Source organism: Triticum aestivum, chromosome 6B, assembly GCF_018294505.1.
Source record: "Triticum aestivum cultivar Chinese Spring chromosome 6B, IWGSC CS RefSeq v2.1, whole genome shotgun sequence".
Lineage (NCBI taxonomy): Eukaryota > Viridiplantae > Streptophyta > Magnoliopsida > Poales > Poaceae > Triticum > Triticum aestivum.
Genome location: NC_057810.1, coordinates 182,402,148 through 182,428,224, shown reverse-complemented (window position 1 = coordinate 182,428,224; position 26,077 = coordinate 182,402,148). Strand labels below are relative to the sequence as shown.

Here is a 26,077-nt window from a genome sequence, read left to right as displayed (position 1 = left end):
GCGAATTTTATTGTAAATACTCTCTCCATCGGGAGATACTTGACGAAGAAATGATTGTTTCTGAACGTATTTTAGTTCTAAATATATTTATTTTATATCTATTTTTATGACAAGTAATTCCGAACGAGGGTAGCTACGGTATTTTTAATCATCTGCTCGCAGCAAAGTCGAAAAATTGACATCTGGATGGACGGTGTGCTGACGGAAGGGCTTGCGCGAAGGGAGGCAGCAGCAGGTGGTGCATAAAAAATACTAGTAATTAAGACAGACTCATCTCCAGTCAAGCATGATTGAAGGAAACTGATTTTTAGTAAAAGTTTTAAAAATTCATAGCCGGACTAGTAGACACATGCTCATATGCTCATCGCCCAGGCATCACGGATGACACTGTGCTCGAAGTAGCATCAGGGATGACGCATACATATGTTGTCCATAGACACTATATAAACAGTTTATCCACCTGTGAAACATCCATCGAAAATAAGCACAAGCACAAGCAGCTAAAGCAATCTCAGTGGTCTTCAAAACACACACACACACACACACAAAACATCGATCGAGGTAGTTAGAGATGGCCGGACGAGATGACCTGAAGCTGCTCGGCACATGGCCAAGCCCGTTTGTTACCAGGGTGAAGCTGGCACTCGCCCTGAAGGGCCTGAGCTACGAGGACGTGGAGGAGGACCTGTACAAGAAGAGCGAGCTTCTCCTCAAGTCCAACCCGGTGCACAAGAAGATACCAGTGCTCATCCACAACGGCGCCCCGGTCTGCGAGTCCATGATCATTCTGCAGTACATCGACGAAGTGTTCGCCGGCACCGGCCCGTCCCTTCTCCCAGCGGACCCCTACGAGCGCGCCATTGCTCGCTTCTGGATGGCCTACGTTGACGACAAGGTTTAAATTATCTTCACTTACTTGAACTACTTGTCTCCGTTCCTTTACTTTTAGATATCCAACGAGCAACTTTGACCATTATTTTTCTCCGTGTTTCAGCTGGTAGCCCCATGGAGGCAGTGGTTGAGGGGCAAGACAGAGGAGGAGAAATCCGAGGGAAAGAAGCAGGCGTTCGCGGCGGTGGAGATTCTTGAAGGGGCCCTGAGGGAATGCTCCAAGGGAAGGGGCTTCTTCGGCGGCGACGGCCTCGGGCTCGTCGACGTTGCGCTGGGAGGCGTTCTGTCGTGGATGAAGGTGACCGAGGTGTTGTCCGGTGACAAGATCTTCGATGCCGCCAAGACCCCGCTCCTGGCCGCATGGGTGGAGCGCTTCAGCGAGCTCGACGCGGCCAAGGTGGCCCTGCCAGACGTGGGCAGGCTGCTTGAGTTCGCCAAGGCACGAGAGGCTGCCGCTGCACCGTCTAACTGAGCCAGCACACATCCAGAATAACTAAAATTTGCTATTTTTAAATGTTGTTTGTTTGGCTGCTTGATGTAATAATGTAGCAGTAACTCATGTCATCCATTTATTCAGTATTGATTATGTCCTTGAGTTTTTAATATTTTGCTTTTGTGTGGAGTTCCCAAATTTTATAATGCGTGCATGTATTAGCTGAGGTTCTCTTTCTGATTCAAGAGATGAGTTCGACAGTTTTTTTAATCTACCAGCAAAATGCTTACAAATTGAACTTTATGGTAAATTTGGTCTGAATTTATATATATTCATTCATCGTTGTGATACTTGAGCTAGACCAAGTAAAGGAGAAATAGTCAATATTTCTTCGCACCTTTGCTATGGAAATGCAGATATATTTGAGTGACCGTTTGTTGATCAATCATGCTGTTGTAGTTCATAAGAAGTTTCAAAAGAGGCACGCAAAACCCCTCAGATTAGCCTCAATCCAGCAAAAATGATTTCTTGAAAGACTTCTCAATCGAGGTAATTTGGTCAGCCACCTCAAAAATTGAATATATAAACCCTCCTAGAATACCCGCCATTCCAGCATCCTCGCACTTTCAAATTCATCCTGTATGTTCGGTTCGCACTGCTGTCCATTGACATCGTACTTTTTATCGCCGTGGTAAACATCTGGAGCTCGTTCTTTTGAACGCCGCAGAATCGGGCTAGAGCGACTGATGCATGGGCCAACTTTGCGCGCGGGCCAGCCTGGCAGCGACACGGTGTGTGCGTGGCTGTGTCCGGGTGAAAGCGGGGGCGATCGATGGTGGGTTGCCAGTGGCGTTCGTGGGTTGGCAGGGCGTTTTTTTACCGTCCTCGTTTGCACCCAGTGGCGGCGCCTCCGCTCCAGCCGTGGCGGGCCCATCTGTCATTCTCGTGGGTGCGCGGCTCAGAGAGAGCAGCGAGCGAGCGGGCGGCCTGGAGAGCGGGCACGAGACAAAAGAAAAGGAGAAGCGGCAGCGAGAGAAAAGAGGAAAAGCAGTCAGACCTAGCCCGCGCCCCCGTAGCCGCCTCCTCTCCTGCCGCCGCCGCCTCGGCCTTGTTCGCCTCCTCTCCTGCCGCCGCCACCGCCTTGGCCTCGGCGCCCATGCTCTCCCGGCGCCCGTCGGCCTCGATCCGGCCTCAGTAGGAGGAGCTCGGCCTCGAGACTCGGCAGGAGGAGCTCGCCCTCGAGTAGGACTCAACAGGAGGAGGGGAGCAGCAGCTGCGCCCCATGCTCTCTCGCCACCCTCGAGGTGAAGGTAACGGATGAAATCCCATGGACGAGCTCGAGCTGGAAGGACGCGGACGGCAGCGGCTTGGACCAACATCGTCCTGCCGGTGCCTTGCCGGTGAGCGCCACGCATGGTGCAGCAGGCGGCAGGCACGACTTTGGGAGCTGCGCATCGAGCGACGACTACTGCATCTGCCGCCAGCACCAAGGTGAGCTTCCTCTTTCTGTGCGGCCACCTCCCCTGGCACCGATTTGTTGGTGAGGTGTTCCATGGTGAGGTATGAAGAGACGATGTCCCATCTTCTGCATAAAAATAGTTTTTCTTTCCTCATGTGATTATTTTGGGATCTAGCTCTATGTAACCACTTTTCTAGATTAACTTCACAAAATGGCGGCAGCAGTTAGTTGAATGGTTGAAGTAGTAGTCAATTTGGTTCATATGCTTTGAATAAAATTGTGTTCATAGATCATGTTATGCACTTTGAATGAAATTGTGTTCAGTATACCAAGGATATTAAGAATTCGATTCATAAATGCAGCCAAGATGTAGAGCGGTGGTCGACGGCGGCAACCTGCTCCCAAGTTGCAAGTGATGTTGCCAGATAGCAGTATACCAAGGGTTCTAAGAATTTGATTCATAAATGTAGCCAAGATGCAGCGCGGTGGTCGACGGCGGCGGCCTGCTCCCAAGTTGCAGGTGAGAAAGTGATGCGGCAGTTGTTGGTTTGCATACATATTGATCTATTCTGTGAATATTTTGTGAGGTATCCTGATTGGCATATCACAGGTTGCTAATGCTGTTCAAACAGGTGCGTGCATGGACATCTTCATGATTACTGATTATAAGATCTTCATGATTACTGATTATAAGTGAACACACGTATCTTCTCTCGAGGTTCTGAGTGTTGAGAGTGGTTGCTCATTGTTTCTGTATTCAAATACTGATGAATCAACACTTCCAAAAGATATGTAAGTTCAGTCATCATCTCTGACTCTGTGCTGTGTAATTTTTTTTATTCAGCAGTCCAACTGCATCTCAACAACTAAAATACAGTATATCATAAAGTGTTTCATCTCTCAAGCCACTGTTTGGCATGGGTACAATATTTGCTTCCTCTTTCTAGGGTAGTCAAATTGATAGGATAATGCATGATCATGCTTTGTACAGAGCGGACCTCACATGGAATGTCCTACCCATCTTAAACTTCACTCAGCCTTGTTACACTTGACCCTTTAATTTCCTAGAAAATTTCGTCTTTGTTTGTGCAAATATTGTTTTATTTGTCATACTCTTATACATTGAAGTTACATTTTGTCCTACAGACTGATGGCCAAAGAAGATTGGGGAAGTTCCACTATGTTCCTACAGACTGTTGGCCAAAAAAGATTGGGGGAAAATAGCTCTGGAGAAGGATTGAGATGAAAATGGGATTGGGATCTCACTTCGCAATGCATTGAAGAATCATGGTAGAACTTTTTATATTGCTGACTGAGATGGCAATTAGGATTTATTGCTTTTTACTAATTTTTTATTTTTTCTACTTTGCTCAGATAATTTATACAGCCTGTTCTTTCTTTAGTACCAATGAATAACTTGGTTACACAATATACTTGAAGATTGCATTAGGAACAAAATGCTTAGCAGACCAAACTAATTAGGTAAGCTGAGAGCTGATTGGTCTAACCCTAGAATAATTGGTTGCCAGTCATAGAATCATCTTGTACTGTTGTACATAACTAATTTTGACTTGAACTTTGGTGTGGTCGTGTATCTTTGAAGTTTTCTGGAGACAGACTACTCTTGCATCATTATGTGCAACCCACATGTATCTCACTCGGCGAGACATGCACACCTATGCCACATCTTTACATGTAAGTTTGTTTTGCTTAGCCATGGACAGTGAGGTCCCCCTTCTCTTCATTCCCAGTTCATTTATTTAATATCAATATCTTTACTCTAGGATTTATGTCCTTGCCAACTCTACAATTGTTCATTGCACACTCAGAGTCTAGATATTGAATTAGCTACTTTTGCGATCCCTGGACTATACGAGTCAAGTATTTCTGGATTGCCCATTTTTCAGCTGAGTTAAGGCTTTTTCTATTGTTTGCAAATGAAAATTATTTGATGTACCCCTGGTATGATACAAGAAGAGTTTGCTCTTTCCCTTTGTAAAATTTTCTGCACACGATGTTGTCGAGGATGATTTCAGAATTTATATGCTCATTGCTTCCATTGCTTCTTTCCCCATTAACTGATATTAGACAGTGGTCTATAAATGTTGCACCTAACTCTGTTTTCCAAGGAAATACGAATGAAGTTATAGTACTTGCAAACTGCGACTCTTCGCTGAACAAGAAAAGTAAAAATGATAACATATCAGGCAGTAAAATTACATGGCTGATCTCTGTTTTGTGCATGTCAGGTGAGCATTATGAGTTGTTCTACTTCCCTTAAGAGAGTGTACTTTCCTCTCATCAGATGCTCACTCTGGAATTAACAAATTTTTTGTGATGTAACCTGTTCTTAGTTTTGATGCCTTACCGTCTGCCTTCTCCTCTCCTTTATGTTGTTTTTTGTAAATTATTTGTCTAGGCTACTACCATAACTTGTTGGTTTAGTTTAGGTGTGTAGGAAGAATTTGCAGATGAATCACGCTATCAGGTTTAGGCGTGCACATGGCCACTAATAATAATAAAAATTGATATTTGATGAAGCCATCATCATGTCATGTAATTACTTGCAGAACAACTATATTGTTTTTTGGGGCGGTAAAGCGGAAACGATAGGACTCTGCAACTCATGTGAGTGTTGTTTGATTATTTACTTTTTCAAGCGTGTGGATGTCGTTGGCATGTTTAGTATACGCACGAAGATATGCAAAGTGTAAAAGTGGTTTCCTGGGAACGTCATATTTTTTTCTCCTGGGAACGAATGAACTGTTCGTCAGGGAGCGATCACCCCACCGAACGTTTTTGTTCGATCTGGGGGAGGAGCTGGAGCGAACGATTCACCCCAGGCCCCCATGCAAACAGTTGCCCATGCAGGCAAAAACAGAACCCTGATTGGGCCTTTACGACCTCCAATTAGGCTAAAAAATGGCCCAGTTTTTTGTGACGCCTCAACACTTGGATCATCGCTCGAGGTTATCGCTTTTGAGTTTCAGGTGATAGGTTCTTTTTAATTGATTTTTTGGAAATCATGATGCTAAATATATGGATTGTGTCAGTTAGCTAATCTATTGGCTCTTTGATGTGAATGGTGACATGATGCCAATGAAAATACATTTTGAACTGATAGTATTTGTATAGTTTAATTTTGACAGAGTATAGGAGCATACTCAATGTCTTCCGCTTTTGTATGAGGTCGGCTTATCTTGCTTATAGTAATTAGCTAAATAAATATATGGGCATTTAAGAATATCTTTGCAATTAGGCCAGGCGTGAGAAAAAATTTCAAAGACGATGATTCTCTTTTGGTGTATTTCTATTCTCCCTGTTCCAAATCTTTTTGTTTGGATGCCACTGGCACACCACATGTTGTTCTGAAGATATCATGCTATGGGACTTTTCAGCAGAATCAAAACAAAAGGAAGCTATGGTGTTACTTGCATCTCAGTTTTCACATCCTTCTCAGGTTTCACAAAAACATAAACATGATTGGATGGGCGTCCTTGCCGGCGACCTCGCTATCTCCAACCCATCCACAGGTATTGCAGCTCCTTCTCATCCAATTTATTCACTTTCGTCCTCTTTGCTGTGATTTGGTGGTTGAAATTAATTCGTCTGGATAGGGAGGAGCAATTCACTAATCATTTACACCATGTATACTTCATTTTATTTCATGTATAATCTGTATAAGAAAGAAAAGTGGGGTAGCTCCTCCGTTTCAGTGCTTTAGCCTGAAAAATATTGAGTTTCCCTTCAGATAATTTGAGTGATGTTGATATGATAGTTAATCATATAACCTCCATTTCATGTATAACATTACTTGAAAATTTATAGCATGTGGTCCCAAGAATTCCTTGATTGGTGGATACCCATTTGATAGTTAATCAATTATGCTAATAACGAGGGCGTCCGGACCAATCTGCCTGCCTCCAAGAGCGCCTTTTTAGGGGTATCATGACAACCTGTGTATTTCCTGTGATAGGTTGATGTAGTAGATCTGAATTTATGGGATTGGTTCTGAAATTTGGGATTCGGTGACTCTGCATTTTAGAGTAGCGGCATAAAGCTATAAGAATACCCATGTTCTGAATTTATCTTTAGCCTATGCTTCAGTTCAGGTGCATTCTTCTTGATTGTAGTCGGTGTTGTGTTGCTCCTGCGATAAGTTGTTATTTGGATTTACGGTATTAAGTTACCTCTTTCTCTATTTGTTTTGTTTGGTGCTTGTCTTGCCATAGAAATTGCGCACCTGAACATGCCCTTTTTTGTACCATTTTTGCAATATTCATCAAAAGAACATATGCAATTTACTGATTCTGTATACCTTGTTCGATCAGTGTTGTCATGGTTCGCCTTCTCCTTCAAATAAGTTTATCATGCCCTATTAGTTGCATTCTCGTGCTGGTTTGTGCTTAGATAATCCCTTTAGGTGTGTAAGTTCTACACAATCATATGACTTATAGAATGCCAAAATCTTCAGACCTTTTCTTCCGTAGTTTCTCCAAAATGTACTATGGTAACTGCAGGCATAAATCCATGGTTTGCATACTTCAATGGCCCATCTGCTTGTTATTTTAATGCATCCTCTCTTGATTCATTTTCGTTTGACTGGATCTCCTCGCCTTGTCATCTGATTGCTCTTCGTTTGCTGATCTGCTTACCAAGGTTGGTGTTTGCTCTTTAGAATTCCCTATTACTCCCGGTCTTTCGTATTGGGTGCCTATTTCAATTTCACTTTATGAAGTATTTCACTGATTACATATATATCGCCTATCTCACAACGAGTTCACCTTCTGTACCTACTTTGGTGAACACATGTATTTCATCTATCTCACTCATTGTCGTGCCTACTTCAGTTTCACATATCTAAATATGTGTGATCTGGTCACCTTAGGTTGAGTTACATGCATTTTGTTGCACACTCTTTTTTCGATCTATTTCGCCCTATAGGATGCATTTGTTTTCTTGTTCTCCTTTTGTTCTTGTGCCATTTTCATAACTGGGATCATAACACTCACTCTTTTTGGGTGTAATATATGGTCACCCAGAAAATACCAAAGGAAGTAGCTTGTCGTTTGAATATCCCAAGCATCGGACTGGTGGGACTACAGTTTGGCAAACAACGCTTCACTAGCTAGGACCGAGTATGACGAACAATCACATGATGTCTGCATCTTGATTAACATGGATACAATAAATTTCTCCTAAAAACAGGACTTGAGGTTGGTATGGATGTCCTGCTTACATTCAAGATGAACGTTGGCAATGATCTGTACATGATAGTTTGCTTCGATGACATCTGAGAGGTTTATAGGTCCTAATTGAGGTTGTCTTCAGTTCATTAGTTTTTATCTCTGCTATGTTAGCTCTTTTGTGAGGGTCCAGTTTGCTGACCACCTTAGAAGAAACACGCACTTAGATCAAAAGATTTTTTATGTTAGGAGGTTTCCATCCAATCTTCTGAAGATAGTTTGTTAATATATGTGATCATGTACCATGTGTTCCATTGCATATGACAACATTGTATTGGACATATGTGGCCAAAGATCTATACTGGAAACATCTTGAGAAATCATCAGGGAGAATACTATGAATGAGAATGGACTAAGAAATTGTGATACACCTTCCTTAGGTGCATTTTCATTCAGATGGTGATCCAGGTTTGTTGGAGCAGTACATGCTAACCACCAATTGTTTTCTGATCTTTTTAGTACAAGCTTTACCAAACTATCAATTGAAGTGCAGGTCAACCAAGACTTCATATACATATGCTGAAAGATGAAAACTAAAGACCATGGAGAAGATCACACCATCTTTATCCAGGAAAAACAACTGCATGGTCCACTTGACTTTATAGACAACACGCTGCACTATTAACTTTGGTTTAATTGAATCGACAATGCGTCTTTGTTATTAGTTATATACTAAGGAACATGCCTATGAGTATATACTTAGGCTATGTGTGAGACCAGATTGTTAACATAATACTCTTAGTGAACCCCTAATTTATGTTGTCCCTATGCTTTGGGAGGTTGCAGCTGACATCCTCGACAAAAATACCTCCTTAACAATCGTTTCCCGCTTTTCTTTACTTGAAAATTGTTTCTCTGCTCTAGGTGCAAGGATCTGGGATAGGTGTATTTAGTTCTGCAATGGCGATGACACATGTAAATTAAACCATTTGTTGTTTGTATGTTGGATCTTCCTAAAAACCAGAGGATGTATTTTTCACAGGAAATAAACTTTGTATTGTCAACTAGTTGAATAACTCCCAGATTTTATCTACTTCACTGTTTTTGTGACACTCATAGGCTGTTTGATAATAGGCCTAAAAACCTAGATGTCTGATAATAGGCCTAAAAACCAAGATGTTTGATAATAGGCCTAAAAACCAAGATAAACTGATGTTTTCACACCTTTGCTTTGCATCTGTTTTGACCAGAAGAAATTGCTTACAGAGTACCTTTCTTACAAAACCTTTCCTCTGCAATTGTATTAAGTTACTTTTGATACCAAACTTTTGTTCTAACCTCATTAGCAAACCTGATGACCTGATCCAATTACTTACCTGTGTAAAGTGCAAACTTGTGTGCTCCACTACCTATTCTTCTCTTACTGGAGATGCATTCACCTGCGTTCCATTCAAGAAACAGATAGAATTTACTAATTCTATCCATGGTGATTGCAGGCATAGTTAACTTATCCTTTGTGTAGTATGATTATTATACACACTTCTTTTCATTCTGTTTTCCCCTCCTAAGCCATTTATTCTGTTCTACCGCAGGTTGCTTGGTGTCCTCTCATCGTGTCTATTGGTGCAGTATCACATATCCTCTCTCGAAGAGATGAGATAAGGATTACAGGGCTACCAACAACCCACCTCACCTATAATGGAAGACATCCTGATTCATTGTTGCAAGCTAGAGAACAATAACTATCATGTTGGTGATTTCCTTGATATATGGTTCTACACGTGTGTCATATGGACCAATGAAGCAAAGATATTGCGGAGATAATAACTATATGGGCTACTCCAAATGGAGTGGCAGTGAACCAACACCTTTTATAGGCCTTCAAGTACCTGTGTGGAAGTCTACCATGCAAGCATTATCCGACGACTAACACTTTGCTTATGTGTACATATCCTCTGAAGACCACAACCAGGACTAAGAAGATGTCTAAATAAGCTGTGAGGCTGCCTATATATAAGTCTATTTTCTGTAAATTGATATCAGTTATTCTACTATCTGTAAACCAATTTAAGTCATTCTATTGTCTGCAATACAATCCACATTGCATTATCTTTCCATCTACATCTCTTACTCTCCACTAACATTGCTTCTAATTGGCTTCTTGCGCCATTGGCGCAACCGGGTCATCTAGTAAAATAAAAATAGCACCAACACCTCCAACTTTTGGCAAGACCCCAACCTCTCAATGCAGAGTAGAAACAAGTTGGGGCCTTAAATTTTGTAGCAGTCGAAAGTCTAGGAAAATATATTTTGGTGTAATTCGCTAAAGAGAACCAAATGCCTCTCAACATACATCGATGATTAGATGACAGACATACTGGGAAACAATCCATCATACTACTACCTAGCATGGTTGTGGTAGGTCTGTAGAAAATTTCCAATCTCTTAGAGCAACTCCAATGCGACGACCCATTTGGTCCGGCCGCATCCGTTTATGTCCGCCCGGACAAAAAAGATGCCCAAGCGGACATCCATTTCCATTTTATGTTCATTCTGTTTGCGTTTGGACGCATTTTCGTTGCAAATTGGGTCAGATTTGGGTCCGAAGCGGACACAACCGGACTTATTCTGCGTCCTCCTTGTCCGAATGTCCGCTGCATCTTGAGTAAGACAAGGGCTATGGGCCGGATTAGGAACGGTTTGTTCCTTCCCTTTGGAGGTTTTGGTAACAATGGTTTTTGGTTTCTCGGCAATGGTTTGATCGACATACCCATATAGCCCTGTCCCATGGTCTGGGAGCGAGCTTGGGCTCGCGATATAATATAGTTGGTTCTTGTGAGAGGCTCGGAGATGGTATTGTTCAGGCCGGTGGAGATAGTTTGGCTGGAGAAAGAAATAGTGGGTGTGATGGGAAGATGGGAGGCTGGATGATGCGATTGAGAAGATGGTTGCTAGATGCAGTGGAAGAGGGAGGCTTTGATTACCATGTGAAGATTGTGGAAGCATCTCAACTCTCAAATAGAGGACTCGCATTGGTTTATATTGATCTGATCGAGAGATGTCTCTCGTAGGTTTACAGTATTCGGCAGCCAGGCTAACCGCAGGAGGACTCCAAGGGGAGATAGAGACAAGAGATTAGCTTAAACAGAATATCACTAACTATCTGTCGTGGTTGTAAGTCTGACAGTAAGAGTAGGGGGTACGTATGAGGAGGCAAGGCCCTAGCTACGGCGAGATTGTACGCACAAGTTTACGAGTTCAAGCCCCTCTCGAAGGAGGTAAAAGCTGTTGGGACCGTTGCAGAAAAATAAAAATTTCTATGCTTCACCAAGATCAATCTATGAAGTTCATCTAGCAACGAGAGATAGGAGTGCAGCTACATACCCTTGTAGATCGCGAGCGGAAGCGTTCAAGAGAACGAGGTTGAGAGAGTCGTACTTGTCTTGATCCAAATCACCGAAGGTCCTAGTGCTGAACGGGACACCACCTCCGCGTTCAACACACGTACGGTTGGGGAAGACGTCTCTCTTCTTGATCCAGCAAGGGGGAAGGAGAGGTTGATGGAGATCCAGCAGCACGACGGCGTGATGGTGGATGCAGCAGCGATCTCTGGCAGGGCTCGCCAAGCACTACGAGAGGGAGAGGTGTTGCGGAGGGAGAGGGAGGCACCAAGAGCATGGGTGCGGCTGCCCCCTCCCCCCTTTTATATAGGGCCCCCTAGGGGGGGCGCCGTCCCTAGGAGATCCAATCTCCAAGGGGGGGCGCCGCCAAGGGGGGACTTGCCCCCAAGCCAGGTGGAGGCGCCCCCACCCCTAGGGTTTCCAACCCTAGGCGCAGGGGGGCCCAAGGGGGGGGCGCACCAGCCCACCAGGGGCTGGTTCCCTCCCACTTCAGCCCATGGGGCCCTCCGGGATAGGTGGCCCCACCCGGTGGACCCCCGGGACCCTTCCGGTGGTCCCGGTACAATACCGGTGACCCCCGAAACTTTCCCGATGGCCGAAACCTGACTTCCTATATATAATTCTTCACCTCGGACCATTCCGGAACTCCTCGTGACATCCGGGATCTCATCCGGGACTCCGAACAACTTTCGGGTTACTGCATACTAATATCTCTACAACCCTAGCGTCACCGAACCTTAAGTGTGTAGACCCTACGGGTTCGGGAGACACGCAGACATGACCGAGACGACTCTCGGTCAATAACCAACAGCGGGATCTGGATACCCATGTTGGCTCCCACATGCTCCTCGATGATCTCATCGGATGAACCACGATGTCGAGGATTCAGTAACCCCGTATACAATTCCCTTTGTCAATCGGTACGTTACTTGCCCGAGATTCGATCGTCGGTATCCCAATACCTCGTTCAATCTCGTTACTGGCAAGTCACTTTACTCGTACCGTAATGCATGATCCCGTGACCAAACACTTGGTCACTTTGAGATCATTATGATGATGCATTACCGAGTGGGCCCAGAGATACCTCTCCGTCATACGGAGTGACAAATCCGAGTCTCGATCTGTGTCAACCCAACAGATACTTTCGGGGATACCCGTAGTATACCTTTATAGTCACCCAGTTATGTTGTGACATTTGGTACACCCAAAGCACTCCTACGGTATCCGGGAGTTACACGATCTCATGGTCTAAGGAAAAGATACTTGACATTGGAAAAGCTCTAGCAAACGAACTACACGATCTTGTGCTATGCTTAGGATTGGGTCTTGTCCATCACATCATTCTCCTAATGATGTGATCCCGTTATCAACGACATCCAATGTCCATAGTCAGGAAACCATGACTATCTGTTGATCAACGAGCTAGTCAACTAGAGGCTCACTAGGGACATGTTGTGGTCTATGTATTCACACATGTATTACGATTTCCGGATAACACAATTATAGCATGAATAAAGACAATTATCATGAACAAGGAAATATAATAATAATCATTTTATTATTGCCTCTAGGGCATATTTCCAACAGTCTCCCACTTGCACTAGAGTCAATAATCTAGTTACATTGTGATGAATCGAACACCCATAGAGTTCTGGTGTTGATCATGTTTTGCTCGCGGAAGAGGTTTAGTCAACGGACCTGCGACATTCAGATCCGTATGCACTTTGCAAATATCTATGTCTCCATCTTGAACATTTTCACGAATGGAGTTGAAGCGACGCTTGATGTGCCTGGTCTTCTTGTGAAACCTGGGCTCCTTGGCAAGGGCAATAGCTCCAGTGTTGTCACAGAAGAGAGTGATCGGCCCCGACGCATTGGGTATGACTCCTAGGTCGGTGATGAACTCCTTCATCCATATTGCTTCATGCGCTGCCTCCGAGGCTGCCATGTACTCCGCTTCACATGTAGATCCCGCCACGACGCTCTGCTTGCAACTGCACCAGCTTACTGCCCCTCCATTCAAATATACACGTATCCGGTTTGTGACTTAGAGTCATCCAGATCTGTGTCGAAGCTAGCGTCGACGTAACCCTTTACGATGAGCTCTTCGTCACCTCCATAAACGAGAAACATATCCTTAGTCCTCTTCAGGTACTTCAGGATATTCTTGACCGCTGTCCAGTGTTCCTTGCCGGGATTACTTTGGTACCTTCCTACCAAACTTACGGCAAGGTTTACATCAGGTCTGGTACACAGCATGGCATACATAATAGACCCTATGGCTGAGGCATAGGGGATGACACTCATCTCTTCTATATCTTCTGCCGTGGTCGGGCATTGAGCCGAGCTCAATCTCACACCTTGCAATACATGCAAGAACCCTTTCTTGGACTGATCCATATTGAACTTCTTCAATATCTTATCAAGGTATGTGCTTTGTGAAAGACCTATGAGGCGTCTCGATCTATCCCTATAGATCTTGATGCCTAATATGTAAGCAGCTTCTCCAAGGTCCTTCATTGAAAAACACTTGTTCAAGTAGGCCTTAATGCTGTCCAAAAGTTCTATATCATTTCCCATCAAAAGTATGTCATCTACATATAATATGAGAAATGCTACAGAGCTCCCACTCACTTTCTTGTAAACGCAGGCTTCTCCATAAGTCTGCATAAACCCAAACGCTTTGATCATCTCATCAAAGCGAATGTTCCAACTCCGAGATGCTTGCACCAGCCCATAAATGGATCGCTGGAGCTTGCATACCTTGTTAGCATTCTCGGGATCGACAAAACCTTCCGGCTGCATCATATACAGTTCTTCCTTAAGATAGCCGTTAAGGAATGCCGTTTTGACGTCCATTTGCCATATCTCATAATCATAGTATGCGGCAATTGCTAACATGATTCGGACGGACTTCAGCTTCGCTACGGGAGAGAAAGTCTCATCGTAGTCAACCCCTTGAACTTGCCGATAACCCTTAGCGACAAGTCGAGCTTTATAGATGGTAACATTACCATCCGCGTCCGTCTTCTTCTTAAAGATCCATTTGTTTTCTATCGCTCGCCGATCATCGGGCAAGTCTGTCAAAGTCCATACTTTGTTTTCATACATGGATTCCTATCTCGGATTGCATGGCTTCAAGCCATTTGTTGGAATCTGGGCCCGCCATCGCTTCTTCATAGTTCGAAGGTTCACCGTTGTCTAACAACATGATTTCCAGGACAGGGTTGCCATACCACTCTGGTGTGGAACGTGTCCTTGTGGACCTACAAAGTTCAGTAGCAACTTGATCCGAAGTACCTTGATCATTACCATTAATTTCCTCTCCAGTCGGTGTAGGCACCACAGGAACATTTTCCTGAGCTGCACTACTTTCCGGTTCAAGAGGTAGTACTTCATCGAGTTCTACTTTCCTCCCACTTACTCTTTCGAGAGAAACTCTTTCTCCAGAAAGGACCCGTTCTTGGCAACAAAGATCTTGCCTTCGGATCTAAGGTAGAAGGTATACCCAATGGTTTCCTTAGGGTATCCTATGAAGACGCATTTTTCCGACTTGGGTTCGAGCTTTTCAGGTTGAAGTTTCTTGACATAAGCATCGCATCCCCAAACTTTTAGAAACGACAGCTTAGGTTTCTTCCCAAACCATAATTCATACGGTGTCGTCTCAATGGATTTAGACGGTGCCCTATTTAAAGTGAATGTAGCTGTCTCTAGAGCGTATCCCCAAAATGATAGCGGTAAATCGATAAGAGACATCATAGATCGCACCATATCCAATAGAGTGCGATTACGACGTTCGGACACACCGTTACGCTGAGGTGTTCCAGGCGGTGTGAGTTGTGAAACAATTCCACATTTCCTGAAGTGCGTACCAAATTCGTGACTTATATATTCTCCTCCACGATCTGATTGTAAGAACTTTATTTTTCGGTCACGTTGATTCTCTACCTCATTCTAAAATTCCTTGAACTTTTCAAAGGTCTCAGACTTGTGTTTCATCAAGTAGACATACCCATATCTACTTAAGTCATCAGTGAGAGTGAGAACATAACAATAGCCTCCGCGAGCCTCAACGCTCATTGGACCGCACACATCAGTATGTATGATTTCCAATAAGTTGGTTGCTCGCTCCATTGTTCCGGAGAACGGAGTCTTGGTCATTTTGCCCATGAGGCATGGTTCGCATGTGTCAAATGATTCATAATCGAGAGACTCTAAAAGTCCATCAGCATGGAGCTTCTTCATGCGCTTGACACCAATGTGACCAAGGCGGCAGTGCCACAAGTATGTGGGACTATCGTTATCAACCTTACATCTTTTGGTATTCACACTATGAATATGTGTAACATTACGTTCGAGATTCATTAAGAATAAACCATTGACCAGCGGGGCATGACCATAAAACATATCTCTCATATAAATAGAACAACCATTATTCTCGGATTTAAATGAGTATCCATCTCGCATTAAACGAGATCTAGATACAATGTTCATGCTCAAAGCTGGCACTAAATAACAACTATTGAGGTTTAAAACTAATCCCGTAGGTAAATGTAGAGGAAGCGTGCCGACGGCGATCACATCGACCTTGGAACCATTCCCGACGCACATCGTCACCTCGTCCTTCACCAGTCTCCGCTTATTCCGCAGCTCCTGCTTTGAGTTACAAATATGAGCAACCGCACAGGTATCAAATACCCAGGAGATACTACGAGTACTGGTAAGGTACACATCAGTTACATGTATATCACATATACCTTTAGTGTTGCCGACCTTCTTGTCCGCTAAGTATTTGGGGCAGTTCCGCTTCCAGTGACCCTTCCCTTTGCAATAAAAGCACTCAGTCTCAGGCTTGGGTCCATTCTTTGACTTCTTCCCGGTAACTGACTTACCAGACGCGGCAACTTCCTTGCCGTCCTTCTAGAAGTTCTTCTTACCCTTGCCTTTCTTGAACTTAGTGGTTTTATTGACCATCAACACTTGATGTTCCTTTTTGATTTCCACCTCCGCTGACTTCAGCATTGAAAATACTTCAGGAATAGTTTTCACCATCCCCTGCATATTGTAGTTCATTACAAAGCTCTTGTAGCTAGGTGGGAGTGACTGAAGGATTCTGTCAATGACCGCCTCATCCGGGAGGTTAATGTCCAGCTGGGAAAAGCGGTTGTGCAACCCAGACATTTTGAGTATGTGCTCACTGACAGAACTATTTTCCTCCATCTTACAACTATAGAACTTTTCGGAGACTACATATCTCTCGACTCGGGCACGATCTTGAAAAACCATTTTCAGCTCCTCGAACATCTCATATGCTCTGTGTTGCTCAAAACACTTTTGGAGCCCCGGTTCTAAGCTGTAAAGCATGCCGCACTGAACGAGGGAGTAATCATCAGCACGTGACTGCCAAGCGTTCATAACGTCTTGGTTCTCTGGGATGGGTGCTTCACCTAGCGGTCCTTCTAGGACATATGCTTTCTTGGCAGCTATGAGGATGATCCTCAGGTTCCGGACCCAGTCCGTATAGTTGCTACCATCATCTTTCAGCTTGGTTTTCTCTAGGAACGCGTTGAAGTTGAGGTTGACATGAGTGTTGGCCATTTGATCTACAAGACATTTTTTGCAAAGGTTTTTAGACTAAGTTCATGATAATTAAGTTCATCTAATCAAATTATTTAATGAACTCCCACTCAGATTAGACATCCCTCTAGTCATCTAAGTGTTACATGATCCGAGTCGACTAGGTCGTGTCCGATCATCACGTGAGACGGACTAGTCATCATCGGTGAACATCTCCATGTTGATCGTATCTTCCATACGACTCATGTTCGACCTTTCGGTCTCATGTGTTCCGAGGCCATGTCTGTACATGCTAGGCTCGTCAAGTTAACCTAAGTGTTTATGCATGTGTAAATTTGTCTTACACCCGTTGTATGTGAACGTTGGAATGTATCACACCCGATCATCACGTGGTGCTTCGAAACAACGAACTTTCGCAACGGCGCACAGTTAGGGGGAACACTTTCTTGAAATTATTATGAGGGATCATCTTATTTACTACCGTCGTTCTAAGTAAACAAGATGCAAAAACATGATAAACATCACATGCAATCAAATAGTGACATGATATGGCCAATATCATATAGCTCCTTTGATCTCCATCTTCGGGGTGCCATGATCATCTTCGGCACCGGCATGACACCATGATCTCCATCATCGTGTCTCCATGAAGTTGCTTGCCAACTATTACTTCTACTACTATGGCTAACGGTTTAGCAATAAAGTAAAGTAATTACATGGCGTTTGATCATTGACACGCAGGTCATACAATAATTAAGACAACTCCTATGGCTCCTGCCGGTTGTCATACTCACCGACATGCAAGTCGTGATTCCTATTACAAGAACATGATCTCATACATCACATATATATCATTCATCACAACTTTTGGCCATATCACATCACAAGGCATATGCTGCAAAAACAAGTTAGACATCCTCTAATTGTTGTTGCATGTTTTACGTGGCTGCAATAGGGTTCTAGCAAAAACGTTTTCTTACCTACGTGAAAGCCACAATGTGATATGCCAATTTCTATTTACCCTTCATAAGGACCCTTTTCATCGAATCCGCTCCAACTAAAGTGGGAGAGACAGACACCCGCTAGCCACCTTATGCAACTAGTGCATGTCAGTCGGTGGAACCTGTCTCATGTAAGCGTACGTGTAAGGTCGGTCCGGGACGCTTCATCCCACGATGCCGCCGAAGCAAAATAAGACTAGTAGTGGCAAGAAAATTGACAACATCTACTCCCACAACAAATTTGTGTTATACTCGTGCAAAGAAACTATGCATAGGCCTAGCTCTGATACCACTGTTGGGGAACGTTGCAGAAAATAAAAATTTTCTATGCTTCACCAAGATCAATCTATGGAGTTCATCTAGCAACGAGAGAGAGGAGTGCATCTACATACCCTTGTAGATCGCGAGCAGAAGCGTTCAAGAGAACGGGGTTGAGGGAGTCGTACTCGTCATGATCCAAATCACCGAAGGTCCTAGTGCTGAACGGCCAGCACCTCTGCGTTCAACACACATACTGTTGGGAAAGACGTCTCCTCCTTATTGATCCAGCAAGGGGGAAGGAGAGGTTGATGGAGATCCAGCAGCACGACGGCGTGGTGGTGGATGCAGCAGCGATCTTGGCAGGGCTTCGCCAAGCACTACGAGAGGGAGAGGTGTTGTGGAGGGAGAGGGAGGCGCCAAGAGCACGGGTGCGGCTGCCCTCCCTCCCCCCTCTTTATATAGCGCCCCTAGGGGGAGCGCCGGCCCTAGGAGATGCAATCTCCAAGGGGGGCGGCGGCCAGGGGGGAAACTTGCCCCCTAAGGGGGGGGGGGGCGCAACAGCCCACCAGGGGCTGGTTCCCCTCCCACTTCAGCCCATGGGGCCCTCTGGGATAGGTGGCCCCACCCGGTGGACCCCCGGGACCCTTCCGGTGGTCCCGGTACAATACCAGTGACCCTCAAAACTTTCCTGATGGCGGAAACCTGACTTCCTATATATAATTCTTTACCTCCGGACCATTCTGGAACTCCTCGTGACGTCCGGGATCTCATCCGGGACTCCGAACAACTTTCGCATACTAATATCTCTACAACCCTAGCGTCACCGAACCTTAAGTGTGTAGACCCTACGGGTTCGGAAGACATGCAGACATGACCGAGACGACTCTCCGGTCAATAACCAACAGCGGGATCTAGATACCCATATTGGCTCCCACATGCTCCTCGATGTTCTCATCGGATGAACCACGATGTCGAGGATTCAAGTAACCCCGTGTACAATTCCCTTTGTCAATCGGTATGTTACTTGCCCGAGATTCGATCGTCGGTATCCCAATACCTCGTTCAATATCGTTACCGGCAAGTCACTTTATTCGTACCGTAATGCATGATCCCGTGACCAAACACTTGGTCACTTTGAGCTCATTATGATGATGCATTACCGAGTGGGCCCAGAGATACCTCTCCGTCATACGGAGTGACAAATCCCAATGTCGATCTGTGTCAACCCAACAGATACTTTTGGGGATACCCGTAGTATGCCTTTATAGTCACCCAGTTACGTTGTGACGTTTGGTACACCCAAAGCACTCCTACGGTATCCGGGAGTTACACGATCTCATGGTCTAAGGAAAAGATACTTGACATTGTAAAAGCTCTAGCAAACAAACTACACGATCTTGTGCTATGCTTAGGATTGGGTCTGGTCCATCACATCATTCTCCTAATGATGTGATCCCGTTATCAACGACATCCAATGTCCATAGTCAGGAAACCATGACTATCTGTTGATCAACGAGCTAGTCAACTAGAGGCTTACTAGGGACATGTTGTGGTCTATGTATTCACACATGCATTACGATTTCCGGATAACACAATTATAGCATGAATAAAAGACAATTATCATGAACAAGGAAATATAATAATAATCATTTTATTATTGCCTCTAGGGCATATTTCCAATAAAAGCCCTATGTCTCGGTGCCCTGAGGCGGTCGACTGGAATATGGGTGTGTGTTACAAGGGGTGCGAACCCTTGTCCCAGAGGAGGGGGGTGGCTTGTATAGAGTGCGCCAGGACCCCATGCGTCCTCCGTTACAGGGGTTCAATGTACATTAAGACAGAGCATTACTGGTAACGCCAGCTATAAAGTGCTATTAATGATCTTTAAGACTACAGAGTGAACGCCTGACCGTTGCCATCCTGAGTGACTCTAGGTCTTCTGTACTCCGAGTGGTTTCCTGTATGGTCAAATGACTCCATACAGGTCGAGTGAAATTGGGGTATCCGGGTGAGGTGACTGGTCGAGTGGATTGCACTCGACGGCTTCAGTCAGTACTTCTTGCTATACTTTGAATGTCCTTGACTCTAGGGTAGTGACCTTGGGTAGGGCGTATAGGTCAGACCTATGACCCTATCATAGGTTCATGGCATCGTCATTAGCCCCTGAATGGATTGAGGTCCGATAGCGAGTTGAAGTTGACCTTGACTTGACTCTTATGCTTCATAGGCATTCTTGTTGAGCTCGAGGTTCATGCTGAAACTTCGACTTCATTTCAGTCGCCTTGATCGATTCAGAGGTCGTCGAGTGAACTTATGCTGGCAATCTTCGAGTGTTGATATGGTGTGAAATCTTCGGCACGATTGGTTACTGCGGTTCCCGGATCTCACGGGATCCGAAAATTTGGGGAAGCGCGCGAGGTGGAGCGCGCCGCAGTAAACGGGACGGATAGACATGGGCGCCTCGATTTCTATGCCACCTTTTTCGCCACGTATTCGGTGCGTGACTATTGCGGGATTTGACAGGATCGCTCGGGCCCACTCGTCAGCCACTCGGAAGTAGGCCCATAAAAGGTGTCAAGGCCGATGCATTTGCACAGTGCACTCCCATTCCCCTTCTTCTTCCTCTGCTTCTCCACCGCGTCCTCTTTCGCCCTTGACGCCGTCGCTCCGCCCATGCGCAGCCTGCCACAGTGGTGAAGGATAAGACGGCGGCACTGGAGTGCGCGAAGAAAGCGACGACGACAGCGAAGGGCAAGAAAACGAGTCGGGGATCATCGTCAAGGTCTGGGATGCCGCCTGGTTGGATCCAGGGGGACTGGATCCGATCCACGCTCCGGCCAGAGGATCTGGAAGATCTGGCCTCCATGGGCTTGATTGCCGACGGGACTTCGAGGCTGCCGGGGGACGAGATAGAGCCTCAGTCGCGGGCGGGTGAGTGCGTCCTCCTTGCCACCCATGTCGACCGTGGGTTCTCCCTTGCCCCGCATCCTTTCTTACGGGGTTTTCAGAACTTTTTCGGTGCTCAGCTTCACCATTTCTCTCCCAACACCATCACATACCTTGCTGCATTCGTTTCTATGTGCGAAAACTTCTTGGGCTGTAGACCGCACTGGGGTCTCTTCAAACATATTTTCATAGTTCGTTCCCAAACCGTGAAGAAGGAAAATCCGACTGACGAGAGGATGCATGTGATTCAAATGTGCGGGGGTTTAGGGATTCAAATGAGGAAGAGGAGCACTTTTCCCCCTTTGACCCTTCCTGAGTCGGTTAGGGGCTGGCAGTTGACCTTGTTCTACTGCCAGACATTCCGACCCCCGGTCAGTCGACCGATCTTCCTCCCTTTACCCTAGATCGAGTCCAGCAACCTTGTTCACTGATTGTGACCAAAGCGGAGAGAGTAGAGACAAACATGTTAGTCGAGAGGGTAGTTCAGTTGGTCCGTCAGGGCGTAACTGACATGGATTTATTGGAAGTGTTTCTCAGTCGATGCATCCAGCTGCTACAAGCCCGTGATCATTCGATGTGGATGTACTTGGGCTCCAATGACACCGCTCGGGTCCACCCAGAGGAGGTCCCCGACGAGATGGTGGCCCTGTGGCTGAAGAGCATTACCGAAAACAAAGATAACCCTAGGGGGGCCAGGAAAGTCGATCCATTCGACGCTGACAACCAGCCGGACAAGGTCCGATCCTTATTACCGAGTGTACTTCATTCTGTCTTGCAACCGTCTTTGAATATGACTGATGTTTGATTAACTTCTTGCCTTGCAGGTCTATACTAAGATGTATTCGATGTCGAACAGGGAGCAAGCCCAGGAGCAAGTCCAGGAGGAAGCAGATAGCGCAGAGGAGAGCGCCGACTGGCAATCTTCTGATGATGATGATGAGGAAGAGAGTGATGAGTCAGACGACTAAGAAGAGGAGGTCGACTCACCACCTCGCACAGAGCGCCGATCCAAGCAGTCTCATGATCCAGCGGGTGGCCGCAACAAGGCTGTGGCTCCGAGCACGCAAGTGCATAAGCGCACACGGACCGGAGCCGTCAGAAAAGGTCACCAAGCAGCCCAAGGTTGCCCCTTCAAAGCCTCAGAAGACCTTGCCCAGGATCAAGATGGACGTTCCCGTCGCTTCTGCGTGAGTGTTCTGTCTCTGTGTTCTCCTACTGACTCATACTTCTGCTATGACCGAGTGGGCTATGAATTTTTCAGTGCTGCAACTTCCGGGACTTCCATGGATATTGACAAGGCTTAAGATGATGAGGAGACTGAAGATGCGGCTACTTCCAAAGCTGGTACGATCCTGTAATCTTGTGCTTGTTTTGTCGACTGAATTGCTGGTCAATTGAGCCTCTATGGTTGCATTTTGTGTAGCCCCACGGGACGTCATTAAACTTCCAGACGACGATGAAGAAGCGCCTTAGAAGAATACATGAAGGAGGGGCAGGGCTTCGAGCGGGAGGACGGTTGTAGGCCAGGAGCCTCAGTCGACATCGGCACCAGAGACGGTGGTCCAGTGATTCGGAGATCCGACTCGGGCCACTGTTTCTTTTGCCAATCTTGTGTCGACTGACCGTCCCTCGGCGTCGATTGCTCAAGTCTCTGCTTCTCCTACACAGCTCCATGCTTTAGATCCTGTGATTGCTCTGACTGTACTGCCATCGTCGCTCTTTGCTGCACATCACACTCCAAATGACCCGGCGGGTGCCGCCAAGGAAGCCATACTCCAAGCAAACGTTATGATGGAGCAGATGAAGGTGGTGCACGAGGCCAGCCAGGCTGCCCACAACGCCAGCTCTGCTCTGCATGTTAATGTCAAGGTCAGTTGATTTCGGACTGATCTCTCAATTTGATCCCGAAGACCGCCGTCGGATGTTTGATTCGACGGGGGTCTTTGTCGAATGTCACTTCATTGTTCTTTCACTCGGTTGAATAGCTTGTTTCGAGTGGAATCCAGACCAGCGGGGGCACGTAGAGTGCACCAACTAGGTGTAGTCCCGGAGACCACGGTCGACTGCTGGTAGTCGGCTGTGGTCTTTGAATCCCTCTATTTTTTTGCATACTCATGCTTGGCAGACCATGCTGAGTGGTAAACTGGACCAGTGGGGGCACGCCAAGTGCATCCACTTGGCGTAGTCCGCGAGACTACTGTTGAATATTTTGATTCAGCGGTAGTCTTAGAACACTTTTTTTGCTGAGATTAACCTTTGTTTCTGTAGACTGACGTGCCTTGTTTGCTGACCGCAGAAATCTTGTGAGCTCGGGGCCCGGTTTGCTGAGTTGGAGAAGAAACAGATCAGCCTCAACCTTGATCTGGAGCTGGCCAAGAAGAATCTTCGGAAGGTTTGGATTGAGCGAAATCGACGAAAAGCAACAAAAAAAAGGCAACCGTTGAATAGGTGGTCTCTTTAAATTATGTCATTGAAATTTTAAGGTTTTGTCTGCCCTAATTATTGCACATCTAAGCAAGTCAATTAAACTAGAAAGAAAGGAAAAAGACAAAAGAAATGCTTGCATGAGTCTTAGATAAAATCAATGACATAGTACTAAGATGTGCAATCCTTAGAGCACATCTAGATGTGCTTTAGCAGAACTGAAATTTTAATTCAGATACAACCTCCACATTTAGTGACAAATGAGGCGAATTTTATTGTAAATACTCTCTCCATCGGGAGATACTTGGCGAAGAAATGATTGTTTCTGAACGTATTTTAGTTCTAAATATATTTATTTTATATCTATTTTTATGACAAGTAATTCCGAACGAGGGTAGCTACGGTATTTTTAATCATCTGCTCGCAGCAAAGTCGAAAAATTGACATCTGGATGGACGGTGTGCTGACGGAAGGGCTTGCGCGATGGGAGGCAGCAGCAGGTGGTGCATAAAAAATACTAGTAATTAAGACAGGCTCATCTCCAGTCAAGCATGATTGAAGGAAACTGATTTTTAGTAAAAGTTTTAAAAATTCATAGCCGGACTAGTAGACACATGCTCATATGCTCATCGCCCAGGCATCACGGATGACACTGTGCTCGAAGTAGCATCAGGGATGACGCATACATATGTTGTCCATAGACACTATATAAACAGTTTATCCACCTGTGAAACATCCATCGAAAATAAGCACAAGCACAAGCAGCTAAAGCAATCTCAGTGGTCTTCAAAACACACACACACACACACAAAAAACATCGATCGAGGTAGTTAGAGATGGCCGGACGAGATGACCTGAAGCTGCTCGGCACATGGCCAAGCCCGTTTGTTACCAGGGTGAAGCTGGCACTCGCCCTGAAGGGCCTGAGCTACGAGGACGTGGAGGAGGACCTGTACAAGAAGAGCGAGCTTCTCCTCAAGTCCAACCCGGTGCACAAGAAGATACCAGTGCTCATCCACAACGGCGCCCCGGTCTGCGAGTCCATGATCATTCTGCAGTACATCGACGAAGTGTTCGCCGGCACCGGCCCGTCCCTTCTCCCAGCGGACCCCTACGAGCGCGCCATTGCTCGCTTCTGGATGGCCTACGTTGACGACAAGGTTTAAATTATCTTCACTTACTTGAACTACTTGTCTCCGTTCCTTTACTTTTAGATATCCAACGAGCAACTTTGACCATTATTTTTCTCCGTGTTTCAGCTGGTAGCCCCATGGAGGCAGTGGTTGAGGGGCAAGACAGAGGAGGAGAAATCCGAGGGAAAGAAGCAGGCGTTCGCGGCGGTGGAGATTCTTGAAGGGGCCCTGAGGGAATGCTCCAAGGGAGGGGGCTTCTTCGGCGGCGACGGCCTCGGGCTCGTCGACGTTGCGCTGGGAGGCGTTCTGTCGTGGATGAAGGTGACCGAGGTGTTGTCCGGTGACAAGATCTTCGATGCCGCCAAGACCCCGCTCCTGGCCGCATGGGTGGAGCGCTTCAGCGAGCTCGACGCGGCCAAGATGGCCCTGCCAGACGTGGGCAGGCTGCTTGAGTTCGCCAAGGCACGAGAGGCTGCCGCTGCACCGTCTAACTGAGCCAGCACACATCCAGAATAACTAAAATTTGCTATTTTTAAATGTTGTTTGTTTGGCTGCTTGATGTAATAATGTAGCAGTAACTCATGTCATCCATTTATTCAGTATTGATTATGTCCTTGAGTTTTTAATATTTTGCTTTTGTGTGGAGTTCCCAAATTTTATAATGCGTGCATGTATTAGCTGAGGTTCTCTTTCTGATTCAAGAGATGAGTTCGACAGTTTTTTTAATCTACCAGCAAAATGCTTACAAATTGAACTTTATGGTAAATTTGGTCTGAATTTATATATATTCATTCATCGTTGTGATACTTGAGCTAGACCAAGTAAAGGAGAAATAGTCAATATTTCTTCGCACCTTTGCTATGGAAATGCAGATATATTTGAGTGACCGTTTGTTGATCAATCATGCTGTTGTAGTTCATAAGAAGTTTCAAAAGAGGCACGCAAAACCCCTCAGATTAGCCTCAATCCAGCAAAAATGATTTCTTGAAAGACTTCTCAATCGAGGTAATTTGGTCAGCCACCTCAAAAATTGAATATATAAACCCTCCTAGAATATCCGCCATTCCAGCATCCTCGCACTTTCAAATTCATCCTGTATGTTCGGTTCGCACTGCTGTCCATTGACATCGTACTTTTCATCGCCGTGGTAAACATCTGGAGCTCGTTCTTTTGAACGCCGCAGAATCGGGCTAGAGCGACTGATGCATGGGCCAACTTTGCGCGCGGGCCAGCCTGGCAGCGACACGGTGTGTGCGTGGCTGTGTCCGGGTGAAAGCGGGGGCGATCGATGGTGGGTTGCCAGTGGCGTTCGTGGGTTGGCAGGGCGTTTTTTTACCGTCCTCGTTTGCACCCAGTGGCGGCGCC

General features: G+C 45.7%; 2 protein-coding genes and 1 long non-coding RNA gene across 7 annotated transcripts; all 3 read left to right on the top strand.

Moving 5' to 3' along the window:
* Positions 1 to 473: 473 nt before the first annotated feature.
* LOC123136465 (probable glutathione S-transferase GSTU6) lies at positions 474 to 1,494 on the top strand. Its single transcript, XM_044555838.1, has 2 exons — positions 474 to 895; positions 995 to 1,494. Exons 1-2 carry the CDS (start codon positions 572 to 574, stop codon positions 1,361 to 1,363), a joined length of 693 nt encoding a protein of 230 aa, XP_044411773.1. The 5' UTR covers positions 474 to 571; the 3' UTR covers positions 1,364 to 1,494.
* An 872-nt stretch (positions 1,495 to 2,366) lies between these two features.
* LOC123136464 (uncharacterized) lies at positions 2,367 to 9,790 on the top strand. 5 transcript variants are annotated; one of them, XR_006466985.1, is made up of 8 exons: positions 2,382 to 2,815; positions 3,146 to 3,303; positions 3,416 to 3,575; positions 3,930 to 4,073; positions 4,158 to 4,265; positions 4,387 to 4,478; positions 6,244 to 6,316; positions 9,562 to 9,790. It is a non-coding gene; the product is annotated as an uncharacterized lncRNA (long non-coding RNA). The 5 variants fall into 5 exon arrangements; XR_006466984.1 differs by having other exon boundaries at positions 2,375 to 2,815; positions 4,158 to 4,478; XR_006466983.1 differs by having other exon boundaries at positions 2,379 to 2,815; positions 3,930 to 4,265.
* Positions 9,791 to 24,332: 14,542 nt separating this feature from the next.
* On the top strand, positions 24,333 to 25,338 carry LOC123136463 (probable glutathione S-transferase GSTU6). The gene is made up of 2 exons (XM_044555837.1): positions 24,333 to 24,739; positions 24,839 to 25,338. The coding sequence occupies exons 1-2, from the start codon at positions 24,416 to 24,418 to the stop codon at positions 25,205 to 25,207; spliced, it is 693 nt and encodes a 230-aa protein (XP_044411772.1). The 5' UTR covers positions 24,333 to 24,415; the 3' UTR covers positions 25,208 to 25,338.
* The last annotated feature ends 739 nt before the right edge of the window (positions 25,339 to 26,077 follow it).